At 27.8% G+C, this 12,249-nt stretch overlaps 1 protein-coding gene across 1 annotated transcript; it reads right to left on the reverse strand.

The window, feature by feature from the left end:
- Positions 1 to 7,961: 7,961 nt before the first annotated feature.
- On the reverse strand, positions 7,962 to 11,002 carry LOC114183227 (uncharacterized). Its single transcript, XM_028070160.2, has 5 exons — positions 10,837 to 11,002; positions 10,014 to 10,156; positions 9,588 to 9,717; positions 8,784 to 8,975; positions 7,962 to 8,401 (listed from the first exon to the last, which is right to left on the reverse strand). The coding sequence occupies exons 1-5, from the start codon at positions 10,891 to 10,893 to the stop codon at positions 8,192 to 8,194; spliced, it is 732 nt and encodes a 243-aa protein (XP_027925961.1). The 5' UTR covers positions 10,894 to 11,002; the 3' UTR covers positions 7,962 to 8,191.
- Between the last annotated feature and the right edge of the window lie 1,247 nt (positions 11,003 to 12,249).

The following is a 12,249-nucleotide window of genomic DNA, read 5'->3' on the forward strand; positions in this document are numbered from 1 at the left end:
AACAAGACCAAAAGTGAAATACAAGTGTCCTTTATATTTGCTTTGAATATTGTAGCATTCCATTGGATTTCCCTTTTCTTTTTTCTTTTTTTTTAATGCAGATACATAGATAAATACTATACAATCTCACCACCTGTTATGCTATCATATTAATTATGAATCATCATAATAATAAATACTATATCTTTCTTCATTTTATAAACTTCATGGCTTTCAAAATGGGGATGCTATGCTATTATTAATGAGAGAGTAAGTTTGGTCTTGGTTGGGTTCTGACTCGTGCCCCCCGTTGCAGTATGCACGTTCTTAATTATTTCTTTTTTTTTTATTTTACTAAAATGGTGAAAATACAAGAATAGGACTCTAAAAAGAAAAAATAAATACCGATTCTCATGAAACAGTTTCTGAGATACTGACTACGAATGAATAAGTCCTTGCTGTTTGTCAAATGCTTTTTTTGTGTGTTATACTTTTGTTACCAAACATCACAATGCAGCTGTTATTTCGTGGAAAACATTCCACAAACACTAAACGACCCACAGTTTTTATATATTCGCAATTTTTTTTTTTTTGTTTTCTTCTGTCATTTAAGAAGCTTTTGAAAAGTGCTTTTTTTCAGAATCGATTCACAGTTTACTATTTACATTATTCACGTTACTTCATAAACTTCATAAACTTAGATCTGTAGACATGTTTAAGGTAAATTCTATGTTTTGTTTAGCATGTCAAACGGGCAAAGTCTTTCGTGCGCCGCTCGGAAAGCGCGTACAGCGTCACTCAAAAGTCATTTTTTTATGTAACTTATTAGACGAAACAATTTATGAATTTAATTAGTAATATATAAATACATATTAGTAATATATACATTTCTTGCGTTAAAAAGAATATATATAACACTAGTCTGGAACCTAAATTTAATGTCTGATGATTAAGAAAAAAAAATTATGGGAATAAATAAAACATATTATGATCCCTAAAAAGTGTTATAATTGGGGAGTGAGTTGAGGTGGTGAAAAAGTGTAGTATGAGTCAACGCATTTGACTGAGTTGTTGGAACTAATTGGTGGGATCTTTTGAACACGTACCGAGTTAAAATCGGATCAAGAGGAACGGGTTGACCCAGTCGACCCTGCTCAAGTGGATCTCTTTCTTTTTTTTTTTTTTTTTCTTTTTTTTTTGTTTCCATTTTCTTTCCTTCTTTTAATTTTCCAACAAACCAAACAAATTTTGAACCACGAAACATTTGCAGTTATTTTATAGAATAAATGGTCAATGTTATTTATATATATATATTTTTTTTGTATTTTTGTTATAGAGAGAGATAGGGTGTATAACAAAGAGTATAACTGATAAGGATAAAATTATTCACGAACTAATTAAAAATAAATAAATATCGATAATATTATTTTTATTTTATTATTGAGTTATTAAATAAATAATGACATATGTAAGTATTTTTATATTTTATGTTTTTAGAAAATGTTACCAAATTAAAATTAAAAAGTATGTCCATGTGATTGTTTGATTTAAAATGTATTCGTTAATAATATGAAAACTTTGACGTTAGTTAGATAGTAATTAAAAAAAAAACGATATTTAAAAAAAATTAAAGTTATTAGATTTTTATTTTAAAAGTACTGATTACTTGGTCAAGCTCCAGACTGTCACTTGGAATAGTTTGTGTTTATTTCACCGTTGACCTTTTTTATTCGTTAACATTTGTTATTTTTTATTTTACTGTAAAGTTATTATATTATTAATAAATGTAGTTGAAATTTCAAGTATGATAATACATTTTATTTTAATTTTTATATCATTATAAATATTAAGAACTTATAGCTACATACTCCTTTTTTTTATAGTTTTAACGTTGTTGAATATTTTGAAACAAGGTTGCATATATGAAAAAGTTATTTAAGATAAAGAAGTGATATAACTTTTTTTTTTTAATTTGGACCTTAATTACCGTTATTGAAGTTAATCATTACGTTTCAAATATTATCTCTTTTAAAGTTTAATAATTTCGTCACATCTTTACTGTTGTTTTTTTTTCTCTTAAAGTCACATTTTTACTCTTGTTTTCTCTTTCTTTTAAAAAATGCCCGAATAAAAAAAAATGTCTTATTATCAACTTCTAAAAGTAAGACTTCAAAACATATTAAAAAAATTATTACAATATCATTTTTTTTAATTTTATTTTATATATGATTGAATTATTATAATAGTTTTATTAATATTAATTTGACCCAATTCAACCTCATTTTAACTATTAAGCCTAACAAAAGTATTTTGACAAGTTACTCCTCTGAGAAAAGAAAAGAATAAGACAAATTAGATGATGGTTGTTTAGATAAAAAAAAAAAATTGAGTGGTAAAAAAATATAAAATTAATCATAACATAGTTTTTTTTTTCTTGATTATTATATGTTAAAGATGAACAAAATGTTTATAACTGAATTGTTATAGAGCTGGGACTGAATTAGACAAACAACATTGAATTGTATAACAAATTGAGTCAACTCAATAAATTTTAAATGACTTTTGTTGTAAGCTATTTCCATTACTTGAGTTATCCAACTTATTCAAAATCATTTTTTAAAAAATATTTCATATTTTTCTAATATCATGGGTTACAGTTAGCTAAAATTTAAGAAATGATCATTTTAGTTAAAACTAAACTGAGAAACAGGTTCAATTAACCTTTTTTCAAACAATTTTAGATTTCACAACCCCACTAATGGGCTACCATATTTTTGGCATTTTTTTATATAAAATTTGTAACTTATAAAAGTTTTATTCGATTTTTATTATAAATATATAATTGTTTTAGATTTTTTTAAATTACGAATAGTTTTTAAAATTAGTTGAATATTGAATGTCAATGAGCTATATTATTTTCAGGTAAAACTAAATTAATTATTGAAATAAACGTATATAAAACGATGACTTAATTTAACTAAATGATTCCATGCAACAAAAATAGAAAAATAACTTATTCATATAATAATAATAATAATAATAATAATTAAAATAAGTATTACTAACACATTTTTATACCTATCAGTAATCAAATAATATAGTATATATGATGATATTCATATGTTTGCTGATTTTTATAATGCCTTTTAAAATCATATCTAAAATAATATATGCAATATGGTAACATTTGAGTAAGTGATACATTTTTCAAATTATTTAAGTAATTGAATTCTCAAATTTTCGAATGAAGTTGTATTAAATACTTAATAAATCTACATATTTCGTGTTCTTGTTAAAGTAGTATATATTATTAAATTAAGTATCATAGAAATTGAATTTAGGATTAATATTCTCAGCATTTTAACGTATTTATAATTATTTTAAGAAATAAACGATTTTCAAAATTATATAAAACTTTAAAAGGAATGATGATTTTTACGATAAACTGATTTAAACACGACTAATCATTCGTCTATTTCAAAAAGACATTATAAAATAATAAAAAGAAATAACTTTTTTTTTGTCTGGGCCCAGGTCAGAAAACAAAAAAAAAACATTAAATTACGTAAAGTAATACCTGTGTGTATATTGCAAAATCAACTCTTAAACTCTTGTGGAAAAAATAGAAACGAATTTTATGATTTTGGAGGCTCAAAAAAGCATGCAAGAGTTATATTATACGTGAGTAAAACTAATTTATATTTATGATGTAATAAGAAATCATGATTTAAAAATGAATTAAGTTGCGTCTTCACATTGGAGAAGAATATAAAGAAAAAGTAGTAGGTGATGAATGATGTTCCATGTGAACACGATTTTGCATGGAAAGTTTTAGAAGAAAAACGTGATTCAATTCACATTCACTTCTTTTATCTCTCTAGTCATTACAAGACCCCAGGGGTCCTCACTTTTTGTCCTTTATACCTTCTCTTTTCATCATTTAACACATAAATTAATCACAGTCAATGAGTGTTTTAACAGTTGGTCCAAACAGTTAAGTATAATTTATTCATTCCGGTATTTATTAATCACAATTAATACCTAATTAATGGTGATGCAGGAAGAACATGAACATCTCTTGAGTCTTCTGTGTAGAAGATAAGGGTTTGGTTAATGAGTTGAAACCAGTGCATGCACGCTGATATTTGTGTTGGAGATGAAGACATTAAACAATGTAACGTGACAGATCTGAATCTTAAACTGATAAAACTATGGAAATGTAATGTCTGGTCCAATAATTGAATTTATGGTTGGTTGGTATGGAAAAATAAATGGTTCAAGAGATTGGTCAGAGCGTACGTAGCAGCAACATTCTAACAAGTCTTGTTTATTTTCCAAAATCGTCACATGATTCTTTTCTTCGTGTTGTTGTTCACACTCCCGTGAACAAATGTAGCCATCGTACCAGCTGAACATGGCAACTTAACATGGTCGTTGGTCAAATTTGGCTGAGGTTCTGGCTTCCTATGTTTTTCAAACTCATGGGGGAATGTGAACACTAACGTATTCTCAGCAACGTTATTGGTTTCAACCTCAACAACCTTATCCAAGAAGAAACATGTTTCTGATTTGGACATAATAGCGCTTAACTGCTGTCATCGCTGCTTCGTTTTTTCCTCACGGCCCTGCGACTCAGTGGTCCTTTTATGGACAGAGCGAATATGATCCAATTCAGTTACTTTCTGCAAAATTATCAAGACTTTTTCTGTACAAAACAAGAAAATTATTTATGAAAATAGACATCGAGTTTTAGAAGGAAGCAAAGCTTATAACGTAATTATTCTTAGAATATGTGTGATTGAAATATCGTCACGTCAATGCTGAGATAATAAACTTTTCATGTCTAGATAAAGAAGTTGTTAAGTTTTTGTTAGTTGTTTTGAGATTGATGTAAAGGGAAAACTATATATATACACATTTGAAAGTTATGTGTGGATTAAAGGTAAACTCAATTTAAAATATATAATATATAATATATTTATGAAAATAGATCTCCATTAATTATAAATAAAATAAAATAAAAATATATATAAACTCCGGTTAATCACCTACTAATGACTGTTCAGTGAAATATAATTTGAAGTTTGAGAAGAAAAGTCGTTGATGTGTACAAAAGTCAAAGTATAAAAAGAGAGCTAATTAAGACGGTCACAGACAAGACATGAAGCACGAAATAGTAGGAAAGTTAAAAAAAAGTAATTTACAACTCTAAAGAAGATATATTAAGACGACTAACGATGCTTTCACATCTCTTAAAAACAAGGTATCTAGATTTATAATTGGAAAAGATAGTAATGACAACAGATACCATTTGAGAATCCTTTATTGAAAAAGGTATCTAGAAATGAAGAATAATTTTATAAGTATGTTATTTAGAGTAAAAAAGTAGCATGTGTTAACATTATAGATTGGATGAAACTTCTTTAAGAGGCATCAAATTGAATACTGTCAATTTTTTAAGAGACGTAAATGTATCGGAGTTTTATTATGGGATATTTTGTTATCTAAAATGTCTTTACACTGTCTTTTATTATTTTTCATTTTTTTCCTCTATAAATACAAAACTTTAATTTTTTATAACCATTGTACCTCTTCGGTGAGTTACTAAATTGTTTGTTTTTATGTCAGATAATTTTTCTTGGGCTTCTTCATGTATTTTCAAAGGTTTCTCCAGTATTTTCAAAAAGAATTTTAATTTCACCTTTGTCTTCACAATAAAAATTAAAACGTAAAAGTAATCATTCTCTCTCCTCTATTTATGACACGATCCAACCAATATTCCACCCCCGATATTCATGGATGTCGACATCCGGTTTAGACTTATGAGTTGCAGATGTCAACATCTCCAATATAATCTTTCATAAAAATTATTATTATTTTTTTAAATTAAATCAGTTTCATACAATTGAAAATAAATTAACCAACTATTATATTAATGTTTATATATGTTGTAGTGTGATTACAACATCAAATGGATCAAGAATCAAAACTAAAAAAAATTCAAAATGAAAATTGAAAAAAAAGGTTACGAATGTCGACATCCGCAAAACAAAAATGACATTCGTTTCAAGATTATTTCGGATGTCGACACCCACAATACAATTTTTTCATAAAAATCATTTTTATTTTTTCAAAAATTAAATCAGTTTCGTATAATTGAAAATAAATTAACCAACTACTATATTAATGTTTAAATATGTTATAGTGTGGTTATTGCATAAAATGAATCAAGAATCAAAGTAAAAAAAAATTCAAAATGAAAATTAAAAAAAAAAGATTATGAATGTGGACATCCACAATATAAAGTAGGTGAGGTTATTATAGTCGTAAATTCTAACACCCGGAGATATTAGAGAAAGCTTTAGAAATGCAGGAAGAAACCTCATTTTTCTTTTTATTGTTCCCTCGTCAAAGTTCACGGAACTTGTAACCAAACTTTTAAAAAGAAAATAATTTTTTAACAATTCAATTTTAATAATTTTTTTATAATATAAAGTGATATTTTTTAAATAATTTTTTATTTTTTATATTTTAAAATTATTTAAAAAATAAATAAAAATTCATAAAAAAATTGTCAAAATATCATTATCTATTTCGATAATAACATATGAAAACAAGTATTTTCTTTCTAGTTTTCTTAATAAACCATGATGATGTGTCATGTCCCAGGCAAGTCAAGTCATACTTGTCTTGTATGGTTACATTTTGTACTATCTTTGAGATTATTGTATAATTTTTTTTTTTAAAGTTATTCAGTTTTGTTTATATTTAAATGTGAATATCTTAATTATAAATGAGAAAGTTAAATTAGACATATAGGAAAAGAAAACTTATAAATCATATCTGTTAAGATTTTAAATTAAAAATTATATTATAATTCTTCATATGTATTAATTCATAATTTATTGATGACAAATCATTCTTCTGGTTCTTTCTTAAAAAATGCAATTGTATTCATTTTAGTTGTTCCTTTAACTAAAAAATTATTTACGTAGGATTTTTTTAATATAGAAGGAAAGATCCCACGTTTTAATTGTTGAAATTTTGTAATATGAACACGTATATTATAAATTTATTTAATGGTGATTGGTTTTAAAGCTTAATTTGATATGAGATTAGAGTTTGTAATCCGGCTTGATAAATTGTCTTTTATAATAGGTCAACTTCTTTTTATAAAGAATTTATGAAAGTCTAAATTATCTCTCAATTATTGGGGTGCTACTTATATTGAACAATTTTTTTTTTCTAATGTCAAATTGGTTTTGGGAAAAATTATAACATGGTATCTAAACTTTTTATACTTAATCTTTGAGGTTGTTTGTTTGTGTTCCTAGAAATTTTATTCAAGCTTAAATACGAAAAAGATGTTCTTCAGTTGATTTAATGTATTTTCTTGAATTGTTAAATAAGGAACACAATCAATTGGTTTTATATTTACGGATAAGAAGATTGGTAATTGTTAAGACCATTTTCTTAATACAAATTTTTATTGTATAATTTACTTGTTAAATCAATAAATTTCGTGTAATAATCTAATTAAATTTCCTAATTTTGAAGCTTTCTCGTGTCTAAATTTATTAGTCTCGTAAACAGTTATTTAATAATAGATATGTCATTAAAATAAGTAATTAGGTTCATTTGTTCATAATTTTGTTGCTAAAGGGGCAAGTCACTTAAAAAAAGATGGATTGAAGACTAAATAAATTGGAAGAACATAAAGAATAACCTGTTCAGCGAAACAATTTTATTCAACACAGTGAATCCGAGACAAAAAGACAAATTGGAGAAATGATAAAGAATGTCCACTAAGCTAATTTATTTCGCTTAAGCAAATTTGAAGCTAAAGAAAGTTGGAAAAATCTCAAATTTGAAAATTCGCTCAACAAACTTAATATGTTGTGCGAATTTTGAAAGATACTTACCTTGTTTTGAATAAAAGATAAAAATTCCATTGAAGCTCTCAGAAACTTGGAAATAAGAAATTTGAACCAAATCATGCTTGTTTGTCTCTTTTTCACTGAGTCACTCATAACAGACTTACCAGACTCAAATAACCAGCATCACAACAAGCCAATATCAACCATAGCAATGCTTTTCAGCACTGTTTAAGTATAATTCTCAAGTCAAATTTCACAAATGAGCATCCCAAACTACAGGAAACAAGTACTTTAACAAGCAGCATCTGATATCAGAATTGAGGTAGGAAATTATCTTAACTGGACAAGTAACGTGTCATCCATGTCTCAAAGCGAGACCATGCAAGCTGAACTGCAGCTTCATCTTCATCAGGCATTCCCATGCGCTTCCTCCTCTGGATTCCATCACTAGACCTGTTCATGAATGCGTGCGCATTGCCTGGGTAGATATGCACCTCATGTGGAACTCCAGATGCCTTCAGCTTTTCTTCCAAGGCCTTCGCAGCCTGAAACATCAGCATCAATACAAGATTTAGTGGATTAATTTGAAAGTTTTCATCTTTGAACACCAACACAATTGTGCTCTCTCTCCTTTTTCTGTTGTTTCCCTAAATCTTGCAGTTTTCTCTCTTAAAAGACACCCACTTGGGGAAATTGAAAAAAACTTCAAATTCCTCGATTTTACTTTCCGGGTATGCTTGGTATAAGTGGTTGATAATGGGAAGATGAAAAATAGAGTGGGGAATTAAAACAAGAAGTTACGAGGACAAAAGTTGTTTTTTGCTCAATGATTCTGTCAGGAAGGTGAAAAACTCAACTCATGCATGATAATTGCTGTGTATATCTTACTAATGAAATTAAGATAGAATTGCAAGGAAATTATCATACTGTGATATCTGAAAAGCCAACAAAACTATCCAGCTCTCCAAAGTGAGCCTGAACAGGAGCCTTGGCTTGGGCAGGGTCTGCAAGCTGAGAAGAAGGAACTCCATAGAATGCTACAGCAGCGTCAACCTCTGAAACCAAGACAGAACCAGCAATGGAGAGAGCACCTCCCATACAAAATCCAGTTACACCAACCTGTTGCAATAAATGATGATCAAATATTTTTAATTATTAAAGAAAAATGTTTACTCCTAATATTTAGACAGTTCAACAAATGAAACTTCATTGAACAACATATAAACCAATCTTATTTGGCACTTCAACCGAAGTACGCAATCAACCATATCAAACATTATAAAAACACTGGCTTGCTATCAATAATAATTATTTAAACCCAACAAACGCTTCTAACAAAAACACCAGTGAGAGAAAAACGCCCCAATGATTATGCATTGCTGCTTGTGGATTAAGGATTTCACATTCACTATTTTCACCGGTTACTGGATCAAAATTCAAAAGTATAAATCTAGTTTTACAATGGAACTCCAAACCAAAATTCAAAAGCAGAAAACATGGAGATATCATAAGTAAATTACAAGCTGCAGGGCCCAAAGCAACTTCGTTTCACTCATTAAACATGTTTACATATAAGACTTAAAGTAACTCATTTCAAACCTCACACTAAGGTTATGAGTAGATAAAAAGTAGAAGAACCTTGTGATGAAAGCACAATGAACTCTAAAAACACAGGTTAAAAAATAAAATATTTATCTTAACCAAGTACTCTAAACACAAACAATAACAAACCTTCTTTGAACCATTCGCTTTAAGCCAGTTAACAGAAGCAGCAATATCCTTGACAGCAGCTTGCCAATCAAGACCATCCATCAAATGCTGAGCCTCAGCTACATCCAGACCAACCTTTCCTCTGTACAGACTGGTTAAAAGAAAATAAAACTCATTGGTCATCTAAATGTATAAACCATGGGAAACATTGCCACTTAAAATAGGAGTTAGGAAAAACTAGTGGCAGTTTGATTTGAGAAAATGCTCTGTTTTAATTTCTATTTTAAGCCTGTATAGGAAATAGGGAAAACAGGGAAAACAAAGTTGTTTTCATTGTGTTTTATAGGAACTTGAAAGCAAGGTAAAATTTCTTTTTTAATTAAAACTGAAAACAAAAAAAGATCTCTCAAATCAAACAAGCCTTAAAAGCCCATTATCTTATCTTACTCTGGGATAAGAGCTTTAAACCCAGTACCAAGCTGAGAAATCTTCACAGCATGGTTCTTAATTTCGTAATCCACACCCCACCACTCCTGGATCACAACAATTCCAGGAGCATCCTCTCTTCCAACCACATATGCGTCAAATGTCTGAACATTGGAAACAAAATTTGCATAACAAATAAAAACTGTGAGTTCCAGCTTAGACAGCTAACAACGGAATAGTTATAGTATGAAGGAGAAAAGGTAAAGGGAATAGAAAAAAATTAGGTCCAACACCATGACTGGGAACAATATCTTGTTTAAACAATTCGAATCTAAAATTTAAAACTCAACTTCATGCTACATCAAACTTATTGGGCATGGTAGGTCACTACTAGCATAGCATGAAATAATCAGATCTAACTACAATTTACTTGTCAAGCGCGGATTATTGGGCATGTATAGCATTGTCCACTAGGTTAAGTGCAGTGAAGGTAGCATTTCGTTACAAAAGATGATATTGATGAAGACCCAAGATAACATCTATGATGTAAATTCATCATCGCAACACATGGATAAGAAAAGTTTGTCACTTTTATTTTTAGGTATGCAGTAAACAAAAAATATTCACTAAAGATGTTCATAGGATCCAATCAAGAAGGAAATAAACAAGTTAACGATGAATTTAGCTTTAGCAATTCCAAACACAAGGAAGATTATGCTTCATAAACGAATGGATACAAAGTAAGCAGAAACCACAAAAATGAGTTAAAATTAGCAGTGCATGTAGTCCATAAAGAAAGAAAGAAAAAAAAAAATGTAATGGGAATGAAAGACATTAGACTCACAGTGTCATCCCTTTGAATCTGAATTTTCTTGAAAGGGGATGATGCAGTGGTAGCCATGGAATGATGGAACAGAAATGGAGCTCCACGAAACGCAGAAGGGAGAATTTTACAGCATCACTGATCCAAGTGGCTAATTTTATTAGTGAAGATACCCAACGTCCTCCAAACGATGTCGTTTCTTTTTATCCAATGTTCTAAAGTTAAATTAAATTATTATTTGATTAATAACACGGTTAACCAAATTTTGTATCCTTATAGAAGTTTTTATATTCAATCTAACAGTCACAAACATAATCATAATTTATTTCTATTGTAAAAATTAAATTTAGTCATTTGCTTTAATCAAAATCCAATTCGATCAAAATTAAATATGATATACTAAAAGTAACATTATATATAGTTAAAATGTAAAATAAATATAAAATTCAGATATATTTTTTTTATATGTTTTTAAAAGTAAGTAAATTATTACAAATAAAAGACGATATTTTGACATGTAATAATTTTTTAAAGTCATTATAAAAATACTTATATGAGAATTTTCTTATAAATTTGTAAAAGAATTTTGTAAGAAAAGACGCTTTCTTGATTTTTTTTTAAGAATTTTAATTTTCAGGTAAGTCTTTTGTGGATAATTATTTTCTACAAAATTATAAAATTTGTAAATATTTTCTACAAAATTTGTTGCGAAAAGTGTTTTATACAAAATATTTTACAAAAAAATATTGACTGCAATTTCCTACAAATTTTTTTCATAACAAAATTTATAAGTATTTCTTAAAAAAATTTAAAACAAAATTAATAGAAAATATGAAATTTTTTCGATAACGAGTCATCTTTCATGGAAGGTAATGTATGGTAAGTATAAAAAAATTTATTGAGTATAAAAATATCGTAACCGTTATAAATATAAAATCATATTAAATAAAATGTTATCATAGAACAATATTTTATTCTTAATTTATGATTATTTATCACAATTATACATTTTATAAAAATTCTACAGATCACTAGACCAGATTGAATACCCTAAAAAATCCCTGATGGCAATAATCTACTATTTCTCTCTCATTTATAAAGGAATATCCTTTTTCTACTTAAATGTAAATAAATTGTAATTACTTTTAGTTTGAACGATATTTTAGAAAAAATATTGAAACTGTTGTTATATCATTATAATTATAATCTGAATTTTTATTTTACGAGGAAGACATTTTAAAGAAATTAAGAAATTAGTAACGCGCTTAATTAGTTTAATATTAATGAAATTAACTTTTTAAGCTTAACCCTTCCAAATTAATCTGTATTAAATAGGTTAACGTGCCGGAAGCAGGCCATGCTCTTCCCAAGATAGCGGCGATTATAGACGGGAAAAATCAATTTATTTAATAATAACTAATTATGCGTCGAATC

The sequence above is a fragment of the Vigna unguiculata genome, chromosome 5 (genome assembly GCF_037176805.1).
Source record: "Vigna unguiculata cultivar grain cowpea cultivar isolate G323 ecotype 2 chromosome 5, ASM3717680v1, whole genome shotgun sequence".
Lineage (NCBI taxonomy): Eukaryota > Viridiplantae > Streptophyta > Magnoliopsida > Fabales > Fabaceae > Vigna > Vigna unguiculata.

Excerpts from the sequence above, each read along its gene's own strand:
- LOC114183227 (XM_028070160.2), bottom strand. The coding sequence starts at position 10,893 with ATGGCTACCACTGCATCATCCCCTTTCAAGAAAATTCAGATTCAAAGG. Across the intron at positions 8,976-9,587 it reads AAGCGAATGGTTCAAAGAAG|GTTGGTGTAACTGGATTTTG; the intron begins GTTTGTTATTGT and ends TTATTGCAACAG. Across the intron at positions 8,402-8,783 it reads TTGGCTTTTCAGATATCACA|GCTGCGAAGGCCTTGGAAGA; the intron begins GTATGATAATTT and ends CTGATGTTTCAG.